This window comes from Cibotium barometz, chromosome 51 (genome assembly GCF_041138505.1).
Source record: "Cibotium barometz isolate CiBa-2024 chromosome 51, ASM4113850v1, whole genome shotgun sequence".
Classification (NCBI taxonomy): Eukaryota; Viridiplantae; Streptophyta; class Polypodiopsida; order Cyatheales; family Cibotiaceae; genus Cibotium; species Cibotium barometz.
Window position 1 is genome coordinate 41,468,144 of NC_141096.1, and position 24,985 is coordinate 41,493,128.

Sequence of the window (24,985 nt, forward strand, 5' to 3'; positions counted from 1 at the left end):
TAATTTTGGGGATCCTATTATTTATCTTTTCCTTTTTTCCACCATCTAAGTCATAAAGGGAAAAATAGGGAGGATCCAAAAGCTTATCCTTATGAGTTTAAAAGAGCTTGTGTTGGTAATGGGGATAGGAAGTCTAAAGAATGGGAAGAATTATTACCTTCATTTTTAGAGGGAAGGGCTCTTAAGTGGGTAGAAGAGCAAGAGAAAAAAGTTTTGAGTAAACATGATAAGCTAAGATAAGCTAAGTGCAGGTTTGTTGGACGAATTCTTACCTAAGGAGAAGTACGATCAATTGCTTGAGGAGAATATTGTGGTTGTTCAAGAAGAATATAGCTATCTGTTAGAGGAGAATATTGAGGGGATTCAAGAATAATGTTAAGTACAAGATGCTGAAGTAGCAATAAAGCTACTTTAGGGATGTTATATTATATGGAGATTATGGTGATTTAATTCTAATGCAAGTAGTACCATTTGATCTTTAAATAGTAAACGTCATGGTCCACATGTTCTAACCACAGTTGGAACATGTAGGAAGTCCTATGGTTAAGAAAGAATACCATGTCCTTACGCAATTAATATGACAAGAGCACAAACAAAGCAGATTATGGATAAAGAAGCAAAGGAAACATGTACTCTACCAAAAATGTAAAAAGAAGAAGGAAACAAAAGAAGAAGAGTATCTTGAAAATAGGTACTTCTTCTGCCAGAAGTGCAAAAAGAAGAAGGAAACAAAAGAAGAAGAGTATCTTGGTTGGCAATGACAAGGATAAGGTTGAAATCTAAGATCGATCTAACTCACCTTCTATTTCGGCATATGAAACATTAAACTACATTAGACAAGCCATTAACGGAAGTGTGGAATTGAATCCATAAACATTGCCCAAAAAGTTGGCCCAATATCCTAACCTAGTTGAAGAAAAGGAGTTTATTAAGGCTGCTCAATATTTGGTTTGAAATAGACTTAATTCAAGTTAGAAAGTGTGTATGGACCAGTCAAGACTCCTAAGTCTTGCCCTCCTCCACCACTCTCAATAATACGAGAGTTTGAAAATGAAATCTTAATAGTTCTAAACTCTAAAACCATATCAATTATTGGTTGAGTTATTGAATGTCGTGCTCTTCTGGTAGATGGGCTAAGGGGCTATGCTCCACTTTGCCTGTTGAGCTATTGAATGTTGTGCTCTACTGGCAGCTTGGCTAATGCTATGCTAGATATGGTCCCCCTAATGTTGAGCAATAACCCCCAGCTAGGCAAAGGGGTTGCGCCTATTGGGGAGCAAGAGGAGCTACCTGAGAGAGAGTGAGTATGTATATATATATATATGTATGTATGTATGTATGCATGTATGTATGTGTATGTATATGTATATGTATATGTATATGTATATGTATATGAAATATACATATACATACATGTATATGAAATATACATATACATACATATACATATACATAAATCCCCATCAAACAATATTGTAGAGAAAGAGGTAGAGAAGAAATATGAAAAAATTTGGGAAGCACATTTGCCCAAGATTTTAGGCATTGCAAAGGCAAGGTGGCGGTGGTAGTGAAGTAGGCGAAATGAGACCCCTTGAAGGGGGAGGAGGAATATTTTTATAATTTTTTGCAATGTTCTGTTGAACCTTTTTACAATGGTACATGGACATTTTCCACTGACTTAGTCGTACATAGATCATTTTATTTATGTGATGCACCAAGTGAAAGAGGCATGGTTCATTTGAATTGTGATTTGGTATGTGGGATTGTTGAAGTTTGTCATCGAACCATTATACGCAACCCATTTTAAAGTGTTCAACGTCTCATTAGAATCATGTGTGCAAACCACTAGGAATATACAAGTCAATCAAGTGGATTTGTCCATCATCTCATTTGATTTGTACAATGAACCGTTTGAGTTGTCTATCAAACCATTCATAGCTCGGCCCATTAAAACCCCAAACAATTCTATGTGTACGTTGTTTCATATGAATGGTTCATGAATAGTTGAAATGGTACATCACACAAAATGATGGTAGAGGTTTCTAAGTTTATGACAATTGTCATGGGTAAGGGTATTCTCATTTAGGAGGAGGATTCCATTATATTTGTGGTGGTTTCAAGAAGTGAACTTGTTGATATTAAGGCTCTGACTTGAGTTGGTTGGGTGTCATTGATGAAGTTACTTGAAGAGGATTCCATTATAGTTGAAGAGGTTACGTTAAGTTGATGTCCAGGTTAGGTCTTGAGTTGGAAGGGTTTTTTGATGGAGTTATAAGAGCTATCGTTGGGTTCTCACTTCTTTGGCTCCTAGTTGAATGTAACTATCTAATTTTTCCAGTTAATGTAATAGTGAGTGGCTTTATTCCACTCCTACTCAAGCATTTTTATGTGTAGTGTTGAATAGCACAGACATCAATCATAAATAATCTATACCTCCATGGTTAAGTCCAATGTGTATCTTATTGTTAAGGAAACCCTACCCTAGCGTGTCGTGGGAAGTTTCTTATCTGTCGAGCTCGAGCTAGGCTCAAGAGCTCCACCGTAGCTGCTCGTCACCGCACTCCTCCTGCACTCGTTGTCACATCCAGGCCTGGTTGCTCTAATCTAACAGGCGATACAACCCCTCTCCCAGATATCGTGTGGGATCTCTACGGAAGACGATCGCATTGGTAGCCTAATCACTCAAGCAAGAGAGAGAGAAGAAGCAAGAGGGAAGCATGAGAGAACAAGTGATTAGCACTAATCACTCCCAAACCCTAATCCTAAGCACATCACACATGCGAGATTCGAGTTGCAAGAGAGAGGGAGAGAGAGAACACTCCACTTCTATCAATAAATAAAGTCCTATCCACTTTCCAAATTCTATCGTATATTATATACTCTCTTCCATAAAATGTTGCCTAGAGATTTCTCTTTGCATTTGCGAAAGAATAGGTATTTATGAATGCTATGGTGTGTATGTAACATGCTATACTTTCTTATGTTTAAACATCAATGCACACATTTGGTTAAGGGTTTGTAAAGTCTTCTCTTTCTCTCTCAAAGATCTCTATATTCTGTATATATTATCTTCCAAGCCAATGACACCTCCAATACAAAATGTACTATCCTTCCCCCTCTCCATCCAGACTATCCTTTGAAGTTTGGACACTACACCTCTAAATTTAAAGAGCACTCTGCTCTACACTGGTAAACAAGGAGCTTAAAGGGATTCAAGGGGTAACATCTTCGTCTTTATGCCTCATATACAAATACAAAATAAAAACCTCGTGAAAAACTCACAATGAAGAAGATTTACATGAGAAAAAAAGAAGCTTACTTGTACGAGAGGGGCCAGGTGAGAGCCCCCAGGAGGGGCTTATATGAGAGCCCCACTACTACAACTGATCAAGTAGTTAAAAGCACGTATACATCGAAATGCAATGGGGGAGTTATGAGATAGAGTTGCGCCACCGGCGGGGCTGTTTTCGTAGTTGTGTGGGCGGGGCAGGGGTAGCGCCGCTAATGGTGCTGCCCTCGTCAATGGAAAGGCGGGAGGTGTTATGCTGGAAGAGTTGGCCAGGCGCCCGGACAAGCTTCTTGAGACCGTTGCTCCAGCCACTTCCGAGTCCGCTGAGCCGCCGGGCGGGCGGTGCCGACGGAGCAGCCGCTCCGTTGGGGACATGGATGGCACCGTTGCCATGTTTGGAAAAACGCTCCATTTGGCGCTGGAGGGCGCTATAGTCCGCTTGAAGGTCAGCGTACTTGGACTTCATTTTCTCGACATCGAGCTTAAGGAGGCGGAGGTCGCGGCGGGCAGCGGACGAGGAGGAGGCGGCGCACGGAAGGTCGTTGCCGTTGTCGGATGCGAGGTCTGGCGGGAGGGGGCAGATGTCTGGTGGCAGGGGGGCGGAGGGGGAGTCATAGAAGGAGAGGTGATTGTTGTTGGGAGGTGGAAGGGGAGGCCGATGCGAAAGCGCGCTGCCAGTGATGGCGTTGCGGAGCTTGACCTGCTCGCAGAAGAGAACCTGCACCACCACGCGCAGCGGCAGGCGCTCGTTCTGCGCCGCGTGCATGCAGGCGTCGAGAGACAGCTTCTGGCAGTCCATCAGCCGGCACAGTCGCTTTCGGTCTACTTCCGAGGTACCGGGGTGGGCCTGCGCACGCGAAACATGGACCCATATCAGTCAGCATTACATTGACCGTGACAGTGACAGTGACTGTTGGCGCCACAGTGACTATTGGCCCCATGGTGCGTGAGCAGTTTGCTTTAAAAAAACATATTTTTCAACCAATCAAAATAAGGAAAAATTTTAAATCTATTCGGTTTTTGCTACAATATGCCAGTTTTATAACTAAAATATATAAAAAAACCATTCCTTAACAAAGGAGTTACTTAAAATCTCAGCTTGTTTTTTTAAATTTTTTGCTGATATAAATACACCAGAATGCCGTGTTTTTTAGGAGAGCATTTCATTTTAGAATTCCAAGTCCCTTGAAGTTTAGATTTCATTTTGCTTCATATTGACAACACATACCTTGAGATATCTAAGGTTTGCTGGTTCAATTAATTAATGTTCCAAACTCCATACCATCTATACAATTTCATCATGGACCAAGTGCAACTTCTTCAACTTTAAAAGGAACTCCTTCAAAGTTTCCAACCTTTAAAGTAAATCGTAACTTGACATCTTTGTCACCTCAATCTACTTATTTGTGAATGCCCAATGTTCAAACCTTGGTATCTAAATATATTTAATTTCTCCAAAAAAAACTTACCTTGCATAAAGAAAACTCCCTTTTCTTTGTTTTGGCATGGCTTGAAATTTGAGAGTACACTACTCACAAACACTATATGCCATTGCTTGCATAGAAAGAGATTTGAACCCATCACTTGGGGAGACACAAACTCCTTCCTTTCCATTGCACTAATGCGCGATTGGCAAGAACCCCCCCTCCCTCCCTCTGAAGATTTAATAAAATACTATATGCAATGAAAATGTTAAAGAGTACCTAAAATAAAATCCTAAGATATCTACAAGAGAGAGACTTTGAAAATAGACAAAGGAAAATATAATCCTACTTTGAAAATAAACTAAGTAAAATATAATCCTAAGATGTCTACAAGAGACAGAGACTTTGAAATAGACAAAGAGAAGAGACATTGAAAGAATATATATTGTGTGTGTGAGAGAGAGAGAGAGAGACGGGCGTTCTTCGGGCTAGAGTCCGAACTCACACGCACCTCTGATGGGTTTTGTTTGCGGTCAGAGTTCGAACTCGAGCCCTCAGCTCGACATGCACACTTGCCCATCTGCACACCCTAATTTTGGCTAGTTACAATAATACACCCCAAAATGAAAACTCTTTCAATAGTTAGAATGTACCACTGAATCTCCGCTGGTGGGCCGCATCTCTTGGGAGCACTCATTCGTTTGATGGGATAGAAGTTAGAACTCGAGTGGCTATTGTTGTATATGTTTTTGGGCAGTTTATAAATATAAATATAATTATATTGAAAAAAAAAGATGGGGTTCTATATTTTATAAGGTATTTTTTGAACTACCTTATTAACCTACCCAACGGAGCAGGAAATGTTGCTAGGTAATCATCAAACCTTATAATAATATGCGTACCTTAAGGTAAGTGTCGACGGCTCGGTAGAGTCCATCGTCGCAGGCACGTGCGTATTCGGGGAGCTGCTCTGCTAGAGCTTGGAATTTGGCCACAGACAAATTGGCGTCCCTGGCGACTTCCGCCAAATAACTGTCGATAAGCTTGGCCACTTTAATCTTAGCATTCTGCGAGGTTGCCTGGCCACCCCCCCTCACCAGCCCACTCACATCGTCATTATATGACATGAGGGGACTCGCTGGAACCGTTTGCTCCTGCACCAGAAAGTTCTCCACCACCCGATGCACCAAATCCACATCAAACAACGTCTCATTCGTGTGATTAAACGACGGTATTAGCAAATCCGGCAAGCTTGCTTGCTCTAATTGCAGCCCCACCCTCCTCTCCAACTCCTTTCTGCACATTACATTAGCATTAAGCGTGTTTGCTATCCTTAGTAGCTTCAATAAAAAGCTGCATGTCAATGAATCCTTCTGCGTTGGTAGAATTGACACTATACTTTCCAGCATTAATCTGTTCTTGCTCTGCAGATTAGCGAAATCATCCTTGCCATTAACTCCGATGTTAGTAGGAAAGCTCTCATTAACCCCTTCTTTGGTGCTGGATTCATTCTCTTTGTCAAGGCCAGGTATCCACTTTAATGCATACTGCACAACTGCAGCACCCACTAGATCAGGCCTCATACCTTTGGATCTAATTGCTGTGATAACCTTAACAGCATACTGCACATTAAGGCTTGATACATCTTCAACCCACCAATCTTGCGGGACTACTTTTTTTAAATCGTTCTTTAATCCATTCCACATGGGCCTATCATCTGTGACATTATTGCCATTACTATGATGATTGTCATTGCCGCAATCTGATCGACCCTTACCGGTGAAAGACCAGCTGATCCCTCTAGGATCAGTGCAAGCTTTCCAAGCGATTGATTCACTGCATCTTCTCACAATCTGCAGGTTTTCAGCCCAAGGGCTCAAATTCTCACAGCTCTGCAGCACTGTGATGGAGTCCTTCCACGAGGAGAGCACAACAAAGCTCAAAAACGCCTCCGTTTTAGATATGAGGTTCCCATCCTCTAAATCCTCAGTCATTTCCAGGTACTCTGCAGCACACCTCAATGATGCAATGTTGCTTGCAGTTAAATCCACAGCAACCCCATAGCAAAATTTGGAAGCCAATTCAAAGGCTTCTGGCCCTCCTGGCATGTCTACTAACTGAATGTGATCCTTTTGAGTGTCGCGAGATTCGAAAACTAGGCGGTTCAATCGCCCACTCCTTGAGAGCAAAGGGAACTGCAAGCACATAAAGGCAAAAAGATCACTAATCCCATGTGAGATTACAGTATTAGCATGATCAAGGTCAGTAATCAATCACATGAAATTAAAAAATCAATGAGGCACATCCAATTATAGTCACAAAGGCTTCTTAACATATGGTTTTTTGATGTCAAGGAAACAAGCTAGACAGCATCTTGATGCTGGGTTCTGGTATCCATTGTATACTCAAGGGTTACATGTGGTGTACAGTGACCATTTTGCATATCAAGTATTCCAAAAATTTTAACATTAAGAAGTCCCCGGCCATGCAGCCCAGTTGGACGTAAGGGTTTCGACTTTCCGGGCGGAAGCCCTACTTCAAACCCTGCTGGCTACAGCCGCTGGACGCAGTGCTGCCTAATAGTGGCTGCACCCCATCACCAACATCAATACCTCACACTCTCCCCAAAAAAAAACTGAAGGAGATTAAGGCCACTACCTTATGGAGGTTGAAGCTTATATCACCAACTTCCACCACAAGATCACTTTGCAGTTCTGTAGCAACGAACCTACAAAGCACATGCAAAGGGGTTTCCTCATCTATGCACCACCAATCCTCAGCAATAAACAAAGATAAGATAAGCAACAAGACAATGCAAAAAATGAAGGACAGTATATTCATCTACAGCAAACAAGTATGAAAATTAAGCACAGTATAAATTTAAAAATTAAGCACAGTATCACTTATAGCAAAGAAGTATAAGATAAGGCTCCCCACATAATAAATAATGCTTATCATTGGATAATCCAGCTGAAAAAGAAGGTTAACACATACCATGCTTGGCCTTTCCTCTCAAAGCCATCAGCTTTGGTGCCCACCTTCATGGGGCTCATCATGTAGTTTCTGTTCTTCATCTGTATTTGGCCATCTGAGCAAAGAAGCTTGCTCACATGACCCTTCAATTGCAATTCACTATCTGAGCTGAGTAGCCTGTTCGCCTGACCCTTCGTGTGGATTTCTGAATCAGAAGAGAGGAGCCTATTCACTTGATTCTTCACCTGCAACTCATTGTCTGAGGTGAAGATCCTGCTCACTTGATTCTTCATATATTGAATCTCAGTATCAGAACTAAGCATTCTGCTTGCTTTCTTCATTTTGGGCTCAATGAGGCAGGGGCCATACACAATTGCTCAAAATAATTGGTCAAAATGCTTCCATTTAATCCTGAGGGTATAACCTTGATTACTTGCTCAAAACCCCCATGAGCCTAGACTCAGGAGAGGCCCTTTTTAGGTATAGTGCAATCTGAAGAAAGAAGACAGGGATGATCTGTTCAGCCTACAAGAAGCTCAAAGCAGCTAGAAGAGCTTGTGTAAAGACCCACAAACAAAAATAGGGCAACACACGCAAAATAGTAGAGTAATCATACTAATTGCACTTCAAAAACTGAAGGGAAAGATCAATAAATTGGTGGGCTAGTGAGCTAGCAAAGCATCGAGATATATATTATTGAAAAATTACAAGATTGTTTATCTAAGCTAGGGATGCAGTAAGTGAAATATCTGGCAACGTGAGGACGTCACAGAGGGATGAACTATGGAATTCCTGCATGGACAAGGCAGCCAATGAGTGAGCGGCGATTCTTACTGCTACGTCACAATGATAGAGAAATTGTGGCTCATATGCAAGCGAGCTACTGTGGCAAGGCTTCAATGCTCATTGCTAATCGAATTTGATTGATTTATTTTTAAACAGAAGTCACAAGCGGGTTAATTTTGGTTCAGAGGTGAACCAGGTGAACAGCAGGCAAGCCGGTGTTGGCTGGAATTTGGAGGAAGACGTCCGAATATTATAGTTAAGGAGGGTAGAACTGGGCTTCTTAAGCAAGGGTGATTACTCCACTTCACGTGCTAGGATTTAATGCCTAACCCATTGGGCCATTCGTGTGTGGGGCCTTTAGCCTTTTTATTATATCTTCTATTTGGCCCCGCTACACCGTTAAAACCGCACGGTTGGCCCTAAACGTTAACGTGGTTTCACATGCAAACTATGCCATGCAACTATGCATGGGTGTGCCCTCTCGCTTCGAGTGAAAGAGATTGCTAGGACACAATGCCCTTTCTTGCCTCCTACATGCCATGTCTACCCATTAGTGTGTGTAGAGAGCCTTGCGCTCCCTTCACACTACCTCGTAAGGCGAGACTCCCTTCCAACAAAAAATGGGTTTTTTTCCGTGTCCACCCATATGTGTATACAGGGTCTTATTGTTGCTTTGCAAAGGGGAAGGGGAATTACGGGGTAAGAAAGATCTAAAGTTTAGGTAGAGCATGGATGGTGATGGAAGGGTTTGCCGTGTGTAATGAGAACCATATCATGTGCATTTAAGAGGTATTTTAAAAACCTTGTATGAGTTTTAGGGAAAAATTTTGCCACAAAAATATTTACGATGCCAAAACCTAAAGCTTTCATGATGCAAGTTATCCATATGGTATCAGACATTGAAGAAAAATCAGGATGTCAAAAATTAATGTTATAAAGGGCAAGTTATTATTTGGCCATGCTGATCAAGAGTTCTTGTAGATTCTCATGGACCTATGGCTAATGGTCTATGCTTTGGCTTAAATGAGTCATTTCATCCCAAAAGATGCATATAAGTGGTCAAAAATCTTGAGGTTAGGGAAGATTTCAAATACTACAAGAGAACAAAGGCATAGCCGTGCAATAGTAAGAGATAGAAGTGAGAGAGTGGTACAAGCAGTTATTACGGAGGCACATAAGTGAGAGAGTGGTACAAGCAGTGGTTACGAAGGCACATAAGTGAGAGAGTGGTACAAGCAGTGGTTACGAAGGCACCGACTGTGACATGGCTATTTGCGTAGCCATAGGTGTGGATATAGCCGCACGCTAGGAAAAATTCTAGAGAGAAAACTAGAAAATTTTTGGGTGTTTTTGTTGGGTGTTGGGGTGTAATATAATTGCCCAAGAGTGTTGTATTTGTTTAATAATAATGTAGCCAACAAACACTTCACCTTCATTATCCTAGAGTCACGAATTGAGAAAATGAATAATAGATTAGGGTGAGCTTGTCATGACATTGGTCGTGTCTTGAATTAAATCCATACATGCTTATTGATATCTTGCAAGATCCATATCCCGGCTCGTTGCATAAAAAGATCTATCACACTACTAGTGGACTCCACATTATCATCATTAACATTAGCATGTTTGGATTCGATTGTGTCGTCCTCAACTTGGATAGGGACACCTTTATTTGGTTGGTGGTATCTCGCATTCAGCATCTTGCTCATCTTCAACTCCCACCTCTGCATGTTCATCTTCAACTCCCACCTTTCTATGAACTCTTCAATATCCTTCTCTTGAAAATAACTCTTTGAAAACAAGGAGAAACTTGTATGACATACCACCATTTCTTATCATTTAGGCTCGGTTGAAACACAACCTAGTAAGAAGAACACTCATAGTGTTAATTATACATGCATAAGGATTCTATAATGGAACATATTTTTGGTTTTGATTGTACCTATTCACAATGTTGAGGTGGTAGAACATTGTATGGATCTTTATCGTGTGTGCCATCGGTGGGACGATTGTGTGCATGCCATGTCATGAGTTCGTCAAAAAATTCACTTTGAAACGTGTGTTGATGAATGCGGCCTCTGACAAGAAAATGCCTCAAGCACCTTTCTAGGAGTCACCGTACCTTGCAAATAACTATGGTAACAAGACTCACCACACTTCAGACATTGGCTAGAATCTTTGTGAATACTCCTAAACAACACACAATCATTGACACATGCATGTATGCATTCATAATTAATACCAACCACTGTCCAATCTCCTAGCATGCACCCTTGTATTGTGTCTGAAGGAAGCGTCTTTTTCATGAGCCTATAGAGATAAAATATAACTTGATTCTTTTTTGAGATTATTATTAAAGTTTCTAATAAAGTGTAAACCATAAAAGATATAGTCACCCAAAAGAGTCTTGTAACACTAGTGTTGCTCCAACCATACATGGTTTGCAAGTTGAGTAGCTCCAAGGTTACACAAAGGGTTGAAGAAGTCATCAAGCATCTCATACATGGCTAAATCCTCCACGACTTCATGTGGCAATGATGGAGTCGTTTCTTGATCATGTGCAAGTTCTTTGCTCATGATCTCATTTACATCAATATTATCTTGAAGGTCTCTAAATCTCCTCCGTAACCATCCACTCTCGATGAAGTAATGAGGTATTGAATCTCTCATTCTCTATGACGAGTCTCCTCCTCAAAGTCACCCTAAAATTAATGCATAATCTTATAAATAGCATAATCAAATACATATATTGAAGTAAACTTTATTTATAATTACTTACTAAAGAATTTGGATGCCTTATCTAACATGCATTTATCCTAAACACACGATCACTTCCTCACATCACTCACATGGATACAAGATCTTTTGGCGCAACCACATGGACACATATACTTACTCGTGGAAGAATTTGGATGCCTTAGCTCACACGTGCTTTATTATTATTTATTCTAAACGCACAATTTCTCCCTTACATCGCTCACACAGGGACACCTCTATCCTCACACATAAGTTTGTTCAAGAAATTTTCTATCGCGTTTCTCTGTATTTTCTTTTCCACTCTATGCAGCTGTAAAAGTGGCGTGATAGTCGCACTAATAGTTGCATAGATAGCCACGTCGACTAGGGAAAATTTTGTATTCTTTATCGCTCCAGAAATGACGTGTTGTCTTCCTGAAATTTCTTGGCTGTATGGCCTAGATCCCTCTCATCCTTCCTTGCTCTTCCTTTATCTCCTTCATCTCCTTCCCTGCTTGCTCTTCCACAAGAATAGTACTCTCTTCCACAAGCATAGTGCTCTCAATCATAAGGTATGTGTCTCCTCCCTTCTATGTTTTTCAATCAAAAGATATGTATTTTCTATTTTCTTCTCCATTCCCTATGTCTCTATTAATTTAATATTTGTCTATTACTCTAACTTTATCTATTTCTATCACTATTTGTGTCCTTCTATGCATAAGCCCCTCTCTCAAACATGCATCTATCTGTTGAGATTAAACATGCACTTAAAGAGAAAAAGATAGTGGTAGGACTAGACTCACCTCTATGTTCTTTCTCCTTCTCTTCTTCACACACTTGTTTTTCTCACTTCTTCTCCTCTTCAATAAGATTGGGGCTACTTTATTCCTAGTTTATCTTTTTACCTAACTTTACTGAATTCTTACTAAATTTTATTCCTAGTTTATCTTTTTACCTAACTTTACTGAATTCTTACTAAATTTTATTCCATTTTATAGGATTTTTTTTATGTGTTGTGAAGATTCTTGAAAGCTCATAACTTGAGGTAAGCTCTTTTACTTACCCACTACTTTTGTTACAAATGTTTTTTTTTCTTATTGATAAGCATTCTTGCACATAATATGCTTATTATTTCTTGGTGTAAGGAAAGAGAGCTCTTTTTATGCATGAGCTATGCATTAAAAGAGAGCTCTCATAAGCTCTCTTATGCATGATGAGAGTTATGCATAACAGAGCTCTTATAAGCTCTCTTATGGATAATGAGAGCTATGCATGAGCTATGCGTAAGAGAGTTCTTATAATCTCTCTTATGCATAATGAGAGCTATGCATGAGCTATGCATAAGAGAGTTCTTATAATCTCTCTTATTCATGCATAATGAGAGCTATGCATGAACTCAGTAGCTATGCCTCACGAGCTCTCTTACATAACCTCTCATGAGTTATGCATGAGCTCTCATAAGCTCCCTTATCTATAATTTTTTTGACATAACTCATGTTTCTTTGATTTATAGGTTTTCCATCTATCTTGTGCAACCTCTATTCTCCATCACCATACAGTCTTAAGTAAGCTAGCTCTCCTCATATCCTAATTGTGTGTAAATCTTTGTCTTTATGCATGAGCTCTATACATAATACTCTATATATAGAGTATTACATGCTCTATGCCTTTGGTTAGTCATACATAGAGTATAAAGCAATATATTTTATGCATGAGTTATACATAAAAGTGAGCTCTTACATGCTTATGTATAAAGAGAGCTATGCATAATCTCTTATTTGTATAAGCTATGCATGATCATGCTCTTATATGTATGGGCTATATTTGAGATTTTAAGAGCTATGCATAAAAGAGAGCTCTTATAAGTGCTCTTATGCATAAAGAGAGCTATGCATAATCTCTTATTTGTATGAGCTATGCATGATCATGCTCTTATATGTATGGGCTATATATGAGATTTTAAGAGCTATGCATAAAAGAGAGCTCTTATAAGTGCTCTTATGCATAAAGAGAGCTCTGCATAAGATCATATTTGTATGAGCTATGCATGAGTATCTTAAGAGATATGCATGAGCTCTCTTGCATAACCTCTCATGAGTTATGTTGTGCATGAGCTCTCATGAGCTATGCATAAAGAGAAGCATAAGCTCTCATGAGCTATGCATAAAGAGAGAAATTCATTTAAACAAAAACTAAACTAAATTCTATTTTGTGTATTTATGTTGTGTTACTGTAAATACTCTTTAAGGCATCCCCACTCTTTAGCTAGATCTTGAGGTAAGCTCCAACCCTAAACCCAATGCTTTTGTTTTATGATTTTATGCTTTTTTGTTTTATTTTTATTCTATGTTATGCTTATGTTGCACGAGCTCTCATGAGCTATGCATACAAAGAATACATAAGATCTAATGGGCTATGCATTACAAAGAATACATAAGATGTCATGGGCTATTCATAAGGAGAGCTAAAGTCATTAAATAAAAACTAAACTAATTTTTTTGTTTTGTGTTAACGTAAATTAAATTGTTTGTTTTGTGTCAACGTAAACTAAATTGTTTGTTTTGTGTTAACGTCGAGACTCTTTAGGGCATCCCCACTCTTTAGCTAGATCTTGAGGTAAGCTCTAACACTAAACCCAATGCATTTGTTTTATGGTTTTTTGTTCTATGCTTATGCTTATGTTGAGCAAACATAGAGCTATGCATGCTCTATTTATGAATACAGAGCTATATGCATGAGCATGCCTAAATTAATGTCCACTACTTTGTCCACTTTTATTAGTGGATGGGGAAAAAGTTTCAAGAAGTTCTTATCTCTCTACATGGACCTTATGTCTATGCACAAAACATAGATTGCCAAACAACCTATGATATAGTACACGTGAAGGAGGAGCAGATATCCTTGTGGTCTTTGTAAGTATATTACCTCAAATTATAATTGATCTTTTAAGAAAACAATATTATCTTATAAGAACCTAAAATTAATGTTCATTTGAATGTATACATGTAGCTTGAAGTAGTGTGGACAACGAAGGATGATATGAGTTTGCATTACAACAAGATGGTTTGAAAGCTCTCTTTGAAAGGTTGCACAAAGAAGGATGGGTTATTATTTATGGAGGTCTTGCTTGGCAAGCATGGCAAGTAAGCCCTAAATCTATAACTTCTTTGTTTTTCTAAATTATGTCTCACTTGTATTAGTTTTGTTGTAATGTTCAGGCTTAAAATAATAGAAATGTGAGGGTTGAGAATAAAGCTACAAGGAGTGACATAACAATGAAAATGTATGAGAGGAGAGAACTAAAAGATAGTGAGATCACTACTGTTGATATTAATATTTTCTCCCACTTTGTAACTCATCAATTTTGGATAATATTATCTTTTTATAAGGTTTTATAAAATTTTGGATAATATTATAATTTTATCACAATGTTTTATGGTTTTATGCTTTTTTATTCTATGTTTATTATTATTTTGTTCTATGTTTATTTATTTTTGTTCTATGTTTATTTTATGTTGCATGCTTCTATGTTTATGCTTATGTTGCATGCTTCTATGTTTATGTTTTTTTGTTTTATGTTTAGGTCTCTATTCTCACTCACCACACACTCTTTAGGGAATCCTCACTCTTTAGCTAGTTCTTGAGGTAAGATCCAATGCTTAGTGCTTGGGCAATGTATAAACTTTGAATGTTGTGACACACCAAACTGAATGTATGGTGATGAGCTGCATAAATATATAAGGTATCCAACAACTTAATCATAAGTGGTTATGTCAAATGGTTCTTTGAGATCCTTCAGACTAAGCTTTAAACCAGGTTCCATTTGTGTAGAGATTAGTTTACAACTTTCCATACTAAACCTTTTGAGTAGTGCCTTGATGCACTTGGACTGCTTAATGACTATATCATCATCTTGCTATATAAAAACTGCATATCCAAATAATAGTGCACAAACCACGATCTGGCATCTCAAAATTTAAGGTGAAGTTAACCTTGAAAGATGTAACCAAATCCTCATTGGCTCTATCAATAACATGTCATCAACACAAAGAATAATAACCAGCAAATCATACTTATCCTTTTTGACATATAAATTGCTTTCTGTGTGACTATTTTGACATCCTTGTGCAATCAAATAGGCATGAATCTTCTTAGGGGCTTATTTCAAACCATATATAGCTTTCTTAAGCTTGTATACCTTCTATTCTTAATTGGGTTGAGCAAATCTAATTGGAGAACTCACATAAACTTCTTCGTTCACCATTCAAGAATGTTGTTTTGATGTCTAATTAGTGCACTTTTTCCATCCATAATGGGTTGCGAAAGTAGTAACAAAGTTGATAGTGGTCATACGAGAAGTGGAGATAAAAGTTTCATCATAATCAATCTCTTTATATTGGGTATAACCTTTTGTAATAAGTCTGGCCTTAAACCTATCCACAGATCCATCATCCTTTCTTTTGACTTTGTAAAGCCACTTAGTACTAATTGCTTTCTTACAAAGGAATAGATCCACTAAATCCCAAGTACCATTTTTTGGAATGGTTTGCATTTCATCTTATATAGCTTTAACATAATTTGGATCTGCTTGAGCCTCCTCAAAAGACTTAGGTTCTATCCACAGCATGTAGAGAACTAAGAAATGAAAACTCAGTAATATCTATTGAGAAGAGATGGGTTTAGCATAGGATCTGGTTAACTCAGACAATTTACTATTCTGTATGGTGCTTTTCTAACCCATTTAGGCACAAGCCTACACTCATTGACTATTGTAGGCTGATCAAAGTTGGTGCATCAATTTCTTGAGCGTCTTCTAGCTTGGTGCATTGGTTTCTTAAGCATCTTCTAGCTGATCAAAAGTTGGTGCATTAGTTTCTTGAGAATTCTCCCCTTGCAAACGAATGAGGGTTAGTAGGTAAATTTTGATGAGTCTATATCAAATAAACCATCAAATATGTCTCGGGAATTGGCATAGGTAAATCTATTGAATTCTATCATAGAATAGGAAAAATTCTTAGTAAAGAGAACATCCCTTCTGACAACAATTTTCTTTGTAAGAGTATCGTAGAGAAGATAACCTTTGGTTTCTGAACTATAGCCAATAAAAATGCATTTCATTGCCTCGTCATCAAGCTTAATCTTGCTTTATGCTAGTACATGGGCATATTCCCAAATAACCAAGAATATGCATGTGTTTAAACTTAGGTTTTGTATTGAACCAAGCTTCTTAATAAGGAGTGATGGTTTTCAAACCTTTAGTAGGGCACCCATTCAAAACATAGGTAGCACAAAGAACTTCTATCCAAAACTTGTATGGAAGTTGTTGACCTTTAACCATGCATCTAAACCATCTCTATGAGAATCTTGTTTCTCAACAACAGTAAATGGGCATTGATGCTTAATGCCTTTTTATGCCAAAAGGTCTTTTGAAGCATTAGAAAAATATTCCCTCCTTCTATCTTTACGGAGGATATAGACCCTTAAGCTAGTTTCATTCTTAACCAAAGTAAGAAAATACCTTTGATTTTGCTTTCATGGGGTAAGACTGGCTGAATTTACTGTAATCATCAATGAAGCTCATAAATAGATGGATAGGAGGCATTATTGGCACACATAACAGTGTGAACATCCTATACAAATTGCATATTATTGACCAAACTTCTTCAAGAAGTAATGTTCTTGGAAGCACTAGTGTTAACATACCAACTATCTGAATCCTGTCCAAGATTAAAGCTGTAGATAGACATAAGTGATAAGTCATTAAGGATAATATTTACAGAGAGTCCTCTTTCTTAGAACTCTAGTTTAGCCTGCAGTTAATAGCATTGTTCAAGTGCATGGACATGCTTCTTGCAATACACCGAAAAGTAATGGAATTTGACTTCTTGGAATCATCCTTATCCTCATAAGACTTGATTTAATTGTTCTTCTTTTGAAACTTCTTGCTTTTATACTTGGTGAAGATAAGATCTTGATTACTACTAGAACTAATAGATGCATTTATTATGGAGACCGCTCCTCTTGCAACAATAAGCTAACAACTCTTGGTAGGTACGAGGGCTTCTATTTGTTGAAATATATGATGTACACTAGTGAGATAAAGGGTGAGAGAAAGAGGTCATGGTAGGTGTGAACACACCCTAAATAAAGTGGGCATGTGGGTAGAAAAGGGATCTAGGGTTGGCCCAACCCTAATCCTTGGTGAACCCTATATAAAGGGATCTAGGGTTGGCCCAACCCTGACCCTTGGTGAACCCTAACCCTTGGTGAACCCTATACAAAAGGGCAAGAGGCCTCACTTTTTGTAACAGAACACAAGTAACACAATACTTGAATGTGAAGGTTAAGCCAACTTTGGAGTGGCTAAAATAGAAGGTAATATGGAAGCTTTCTATGCATTTTGTGTTCTTTCTCTCTCTCATATATGTTGCTCTATCTTGCCATCAACTATTTCTTCCGTTGTGCATACTCCCCATAATTTTAACATGGTATCAGAGCCTTGCAAAGGCTAGATCCCCTTTTCTTTCTCTCTCTAAGCCATTCACATCCTCATAAAGAAGGATGGTGGTAGAAGAAGGTGAGAAGCAAAAAAAGCATCAAGAAGGAACGCAACAGAAGAGCTTCATCAAAAAGGAGATTCCGTCATCAAATTCAAGCTTTTCAGCAAGTGAAGGAAGCCAACAAATTGAGAAAATGGAAGAGAAGAATGCAAAAAAAAAAAAAGCGCAAACAGAATTGGTAAATTTTTGGTTTTTTTTTGTTGATTTTTTTCATCAATCTGGTTCCTTCTGTAGACATCTCTCTTTGGAGCCTTGGAGACTTTAAGAGGAAGGCATTGGAGCTTCTTTGCAATGTTCTTTGGATATGAGATATCATCAAGGAGGTGGGATTCATAAGCAAGAAGAAGAAGAAAAAAATGTAACTCTGAATTTCTATCCGTCTGGAGCGTTTTTCGTTAACGTCCTTCGCTGTGGGTGATTCCGTCACCGTCCACTATGTCCATCGCCTGCCGCCTTGTGCACAGTAACCATAGCCGGTTGTTGCGTAACAACCATGTTGCTGGGTGTGAGCAACATTGTGGCTACAACAACACAAGGCAACCTTAGCAACAAGTAGCCGACATCAACGAATGAAGATTTAAAAACCTTTGCATTGTGTTTTTTTTTCTTGGTTTCTCTGGAAAAAACATCCCTGCTTGTTGATGCTACCGTGTGCCACGTTGCTGTTGCTTTTCCCCATTTAAACCTTTCTACAAGGTTTCTTTAAACCTTTTGCTCTAAGGTTCTCAACAACCATTTGTTTTTCTCTAAGCACTCAAGGGTTTTTTTCCCTCATTTTTCTCAAGCTCGAGGAAAGCGAAGGAAGAAATTATTTGGCGGTTCTCGCTTGGGAAGTGCAAGGCATGCATAATATATGAAATCAAGCAAAATCGACGCATCAAGTATGAAATCCGATCCAAAATCTTTTTAATGAACTCATGTGCATGAAGTTATCTACCGTATTGTAATGGGGTTAGACACTGCCCTTGTGCTGATAAACAAGTGGTAAGACCTCTCCTAAATCAATGTTCACATTGGTGTATGTATTTTTGCATCATGATGAAGTGAAAGGTGGAAGCAATTGAGAAGCACATGTATAAGCTATTAAAACATGGGTGGCAACCATGTGTTGGTCTATGTGGTAGTTGGACTAAGGAAGCTAGCATGATTGAAAGGAGACATGTACGCATGAAGCGTGTTTACACGAAAAAGGATTGGAGAAGCACAAAGATGCAATCAATGAAGCCAATGTAATGAAGAATGGTATATTGAAATCCCACTTGAAGACTGTATTTTACAAGAAGATGGTTTCATCAAAGCAAAGGAGCAACACGGGTGGTGCACGAAGCCACTATGGAAGAGATGGTACCAAAGATGTTACTAAGGTTGAGGGGAATTTTGTAAGTTCCTCACATGATAAGCAACTCTTCTAGTTGAAGAGTGAAGCATGTTTACTAGAATTGGGAGTGAACCACATTTCTCTATAACTCATCACTTAACATGTTGCCCCCCACAATAATCAACCAGGGGAGATACCAGTAAGGTGCACACATTCCAACCTTTATAGCACCACCATAACCTTTATAGGCCCTGTACTTGCCACATCTCAATGGGTGTCAATGGCACATGACATTCATCCTCCTTTCGAGAATGGCGCCTCACAATAGCATCATTTAGCCCATATGTAGATCACTTTCCTTGGGACATTGTGCAAAAATTCTTCGTCATGGGAGGCATGATATCCATAGTTTGGTATATGCATTTGCATGGTAATATGTAGTTTGATAATATGCATTTGCATGTTAATATGTAGTTTGATAATATGCATTTGCATGGTAATATGATGAAAAGAATGTTATAAACACCTAATATGAGGATTAGCTAGCTAGAGGTATCCCCAAAGTGAACCACTACACTCCTTACCCAGCACAAGCATTAAGCATAAAATTCTAATGAGTTCTTATTTTTATTCTATTGAAATAGAGAGTGACTACACTTACTAGTCGTGTATTTTAGCCATACTAGTGCTTGAGCTATAAAGCATGGTTTGGAATTTTGTGTGGATTAAGAAAGTTTCTAATGTAAGAAACAAAAGAAAATGTGATTACACCATCTCAATTTGGGTTGTACAAGGTAGGATTATGTACAAGTGCTAAAAGATAGGCAGTCATATCCAATTAGATGGAAAAGTTATATTCTTGTATGTTTGTACTTTCTCTAATGTCTTTTCAATGTAATAATTGTTATAAGCACTAAGCAATTTGCTTCATCACAACAATAAGCGATTATGGTCCAAATAAGTGTAATATATTGATTATGGTCCAAATAGGTGTAATATGCTTATTATAACATTAAATGCATAAGATCCCATTTTACATGTAATATAGTCTAAGACGCCTCTAGTTTAGGATTGGTCCCACTTTACATATAATATAGTCTAAGTCACCTCTAATTTAATATATGAAGGCATAGGGTTCGCCTTACTCTTACTTCAAGTTTGATTGCTTCTAAAAACTGACATGGGAAAACCAAAAATATATAATTTTTTGAAATCTAAAGAGCAAGACCCATCTACATGAGCAAGATGCCTTGCAAAGGTAGACATTGTGATGGTTTGTTGGTCAGGCATTTTGGGGCCATGCTCTATAGTTAAAAATCAAATTTTAGAGATTCGGTTATTCTACACACCAATCCTTTTGTCTACCTTAGCTCTACAATGGAATGGGGATGGAATAGCCCAGTTCAAGTTGAAAAGTAAGTCGGAAAATTTCATGGTGCAATCAATTCTGAACAAAAGGACTAGTTTAGAAAAATTGGACAGCATAAGTTGTTTTGCACTTCTTTTCCCACCAAAAGACTCTCTCTCTCTCTCTCTCTCTCTCTCACACACACACACACACACACACACACTCTCTCTCTCTCTCTCTTTCACTCTCATATGTAATCCCATCACTTATTTTCAATGTTCTTGTCCACCATATGTCAATATATAACTCAAATGGTTCTCCACTTGCCTTTTTTTATGTACTTCTCCACTACATGTCTTCTCCAACTTTAATTGTACAGGGAAAGAAGCGCCCCCACGAGCCATCCTCAAGGTGGGTGTGGGTGTGGGTGGAGGATACAACACCGGGGCATTTTTTACAATCAATTCTCATGCACTTTTACACGAAGATTAGAGGAATAGAGTAGAGTGACTATGCCAACAAAATCAGAAAGAAAAAGCTTTTGACTTTAAAAAAAACGCTTTTCCATAACATTCTCCCCCATCACGTCCACTTTTAGCACGTGAAGCGCTGGTTGGCGCATGTGCATGCGCAGTGTGATATGTTGTTGCTTTTAGGACACCTTGCCTACGTTTTAGAAAAGCTTTGTATTACCTATAAGCCTTGCCATGTCCTATGGCAAAATGTTAACGTCATATTTCGTTCTTTACAAAAAAGCTCAAGCACCCTTGGGGCCTTGCAAGATCCGGAAGGTACATGATCCCAAGGGATACCATTGGTTCAAAAGATGTAGGCTTTCAGCTTGCGGTGAGGGTTTTTAGATGACCCTCATCTTTGTTGAGAGAGCACTTTCAATGAAGAATCTAAAACCAATCAAGACACCAATTGATTTCATACAATTTCATACATTATAAGCCCAACATTCTCACAAAAATCTTGTGTGGCCACTAGACTCATATACCTCCTCATTTCGCTTTGATACTACTGGTGATGGTAATTTATATTCTTGTCACTATGATAGTTACAATTGGTAGATGACTTAGTCACATTATGTGCCTACTACAACATGAGGGATAGCCAGTACAATAATCATGATTGGTCAATATATAAAACCCCATATAGCATGTGTGTTCCAGTGAGGGTAATTGAAACCCTATATAGCATAGTGGCCAACCACCCATGTTAGTCACTATGTATGACCTCATATAACATAACGACCAGCCATCCGAGTTGGTCACTACGGAAAACCCTATATAGCATAGTGGCCAGCCATCCAAGTTGGTCACTATGGAAAACCCATATAGCATAGTGACCAACCATTCGAGTTGGTCACTACGTAAAACCCCATATAGCATGTGTGTTCCCTTATATATAGATTTTTATGTAGATTTCAAGATAGTTAAATTATTTCTTCTAAATAGAATGTTTCATTTTTTGGATTAAAATCCTATGACATTGTATATTTTCTCGAACTCCACAATAAACTAAAACCCTTTCTATTGAATGCACGTTCTATCTTACATATTTTTAGGCAACTCCTTGCCTTGATCTTTTGATATTTTTGTAAAGTGTATACACTACTTTTTTGTAAAGTGCCTGCACAACTTTTTTGTACTACACTCATGTCTTTTTTGTTCTGCCCTTTGTAGGACATTATGGCAAGTGGATGACCTTTGTGAGTCTAACCTCTTTGGGTCAACAATCTTGTGATCCAATTGCGGTGGGATTATGTGTTTATGTTTCATGAGTTTTTTTTATTTTTATTTTATTTTTTGGAGATATGTTTTGATCACGGCACCCGTGCGAAGTCGGCATGAGTATCAAAAGATTCCATGTCCATGCGAGAGATGCAAGGGAGAAATCGTGCTCCTCCTCATCTATTGGATTTAGGGTTTGGAGAGCTTAGGGTGGAAATAAGTGATGATCAAGAATGATGATTGATGCTAATGAATGTGATTAACACTAATGAGAGTAACACAAGAGATGATGAACAAACATGAATGGAAAATGAGCCAATAACCATAAGAGTGTTTTCTCTATTAGTGGCTGAGCCTTTTATAGGCACCAAAAGTACATAAAAGTGAGCACCCAATAATATTCCTCAAGATTTCCCAAAACCTTAGGACCTTAGAAGCTTTTGCACATTCTATTTGTTGATGGATGATTATTTGCTTATTTCTAACACTCCCTCTCAAATGATTATCCATCACTCTAGACGTGTGTGGAGTTAAAAGCAATGTCCGGATTTAGTTTCACCACCTTAGCCTTTGACATGTTTGGATGCTCCATCCTTACTGCTGCCCAAACAGTGGTAGCACACAAGCAAGATTGGGATGACAGATTAGTGGAAGCATTGTGGGCTTACCATATTGCTCATAAGTAACAACTAGACAAACCGCCTTTCAATTGGTGTATGGAACTAAAGCCATTTTCCTAGTGGACTTGAGTAGCCTTAGCTAAAAGACTTGGAGAGAAAATGAATCATTGAATAAAAATCACTCCTTTGAAGGATATCCCTACAATGCATAAAAGCCACGTAAAAGAATAAAATCTTAGCATGATGGTTCTCAAGCTTCTCCTTACCTATGGTTCTAGGTATGGTAAGTTTTTCCAAGAAAACTTTAATAAGGATAGATGGGACCGTTAAAAGTGGTCCGAGTATTCTCCATCTCCCATGGGTCCCTGGGTCTAATTTAAGTGATCAATCGATTGAAAGATCCTTTCCTTATCTCAAAGGCATATATCAACAGAAGTGGTACTTGCTCCCATGGGAGTCTAGATGATCAAAGGCCTATAGGAGCTCAAAGACAAAGCATATATGGTTCATAAGCTTCCTGCCCTTTTCTTGCAATGATGGCAAAGGTTCTTTGAATATTACAGAAGCTAGTATCACATTCTTTCCTTCTTGGGTACGTTTCTTTTCTAACCCCAAGGACTACCTATGTTCTTGTTGCACCTCCCTGTGGGTAGTGCTTATTGTTATCCTTGTTCATTACCCCCAACATCGATAACCCTTCTAGATATATCTCTAGACTAGGGGTCTTCCAAGTGTCTTACCACCTCCCTAGGTGACCTCTTTGGTTGGTTTCCTTTCCCCACTTGATACAGATCACCTCCTTGGGTGGTTCTATTCATGCCTTGATCCCTAGGCAATAAAGATCACCTCACTCATTGGTTCCATTCTTACCCTCAAGACATCAAAAGCCCTTCTATGTACATCTCTAGATGGGGGGGACCATGGTGGGTGCAACTTGGTCCATGGTACGACCCATCACTTGGAAGTTTTCATTAATGTTTACATACCCTAACACATCATTGGCATGTTGCTTCTCTTGGTGAACATTGTTCTTCTAGCCTTGTCTCCGAGCCCCATCCTTGAGGCCCCCTCTTGTTTTAATAACTTGTTTCAATAACCTCTCCAATAGTTAATCACAAGCCTCTACATCATCAACCCTTTTGATACACCTACCTAGGTGTCGTTATTCCAAAAATCTATCATTAAAATTCACTCGTTTGTTGTTATAGAAGCTTTCAAGCACTCCTTCCTTATAACCCTCCTTAGGGATATGTAGATCCTTCCTTAGTCCAAACTACCTCATTCTGAACCTTTTCTTTAGTTCCCCTCATACTCCTCATACTCTTTTTGCCTATGGATAATGTTCAGACCCTAGATATCCATTTTTTTCTTCAAAATTCATTCCATTTCAATCTAAATACTAAAATCATATCCATTCCATCTATTTTACATAAATTATCAAAAACCATTAGTTATCTCATCAAAGACCATTAGTTATCCATTAATTTCTTATCAAAAGTCACCCATATGACATTTCCATTCATTTGAACTAATGTTGAACCATTTTCTAAAGTTCCATAATTTTCAACACCGAAAGCGTTTTCACCATTTTGCCATCATATCTACCATGCATGTTTTTAGTGTGTCTTACCACACACGAAGATGTGTTGTCAAAATACTTTTGCACATTTGGATACAAACTAATGATGTTTTTAGTTTGTCTTAGCAGGAAGATGTGTTGTCAAAATACTTTTGCATATTTGGATACAAACTAATGATATTTTTAGTGTGTCTTAGCGGGAAGATGTGTTGTCAAAATACTTTTCCACATTTTGATGCGGACTAATGATACAAAGTTCAATAACTATATATCTGAAGGCCTAAACTTTTAAGTGGTGACACTAGGGATTATATCAAGGGACACTAGACGTCATGTGAAACCTCTTCACATGAAAAGGAGATTACCCAAATCTTGAATTTTGGTCATTATTACTACATTAATTTTGAGAGCATTGGATTCTAAAGCAATAATTTCAAAGCAATTTCAGAAGAATTAAAGGATTTGAAGCATGGATTCATCGATGGATATCAAATTCATAAAATTAAGAAGATGTAATATCTGATATGTAATGTATAATCATTGATATTATGAATCTAAACCCAATTAACATACCATTTCTATGCAAATTCAATGTTTAAAGTGGTAAATCCATAGG

General features: G+C 38.4%; 1 protein-coding gene and 1 long non-coding RNA gene across 6 annotated transcripts; one reads left to right on the forward strand and one right to left on the reverse strand.

Moving 5' to 3' along the window:
- Positions 1–3,211: 3,211 nt before the first annotated feature.
- On the reverse strand, positions 3,212–8,726 carry LOC147609637 (root phototropism protein 3-like). Its single transcript, XM_086787481.1, has 4 exons — positions 7,708–8,726; positions 7,372–7,441; positions 5,616–6,908; positions 3,212–4,136 (listed from the first exon to the last, which is right to left on the reverse strand). The coding sequence occupies exons 1-4, from the start codon at positions 8,025–8,027 to the stop codon at positions 3,432–3,434; spliced, it is 2,388 nt and encodes a 795-aa protein (XP_086643607.1). The 5' UTR covers positions 8,028–8,726; the 3' UTR covers positions 3,212–3,431.
- Positions 8,727–11,469: 2,743 nt separating this feature from the next.
- LOC147609638 (uncharacterized) lies at positions 11,470–24,809 on the forward strand. 5 transcript variants are annotated; one of them, XR_015264254.1, is made up of 5 exons: positions 11,470–11,780; positions 12,207–12,253; positions 12,722–14,120; positions 14,218–14,351; positions 24,675–24,809. It is a non-coding gene; the product is annotated as an uncharacterized LOC147609638 (long non-coding RNA). The 5 variants fall into 5 exon arrangements; XR_015264253.1 differs by having other exon boundaries at positions 24,648–24,787; XR_015264252.1 differs by lacking the exon at positions 24,675–24,809 and adding an exon at positions 22,123–23,180.
- Positions 24,810–24,985: the final 176 nt, after the last annotated feature.

Bases quoted from the DNA above. Each gene is read 5' to 3' on its own strand.
- LOC147609637 (XM_086787481.1), bottom strand. From the start codon at position 8,027: ATGAAGAAAGCAAGCAGAATGCTTAGTTCTGATACTGAGATTCAATAT. The intron at 6,909-7,371 runs GTAGTGGCCTTA...ATGTGCTTGCAG, and splicing joins TAAGCTTCAACCTCCATAAG to TTCCCTTTGCTCTCAAGGAG. The intron at 4,137-5,615 runs GTACGCATATTA...TCGCGTGCGCAG, and splicing joins CCGTCGACACTTACCTTAAG to GCCCACCCCGGTACCTCGGA.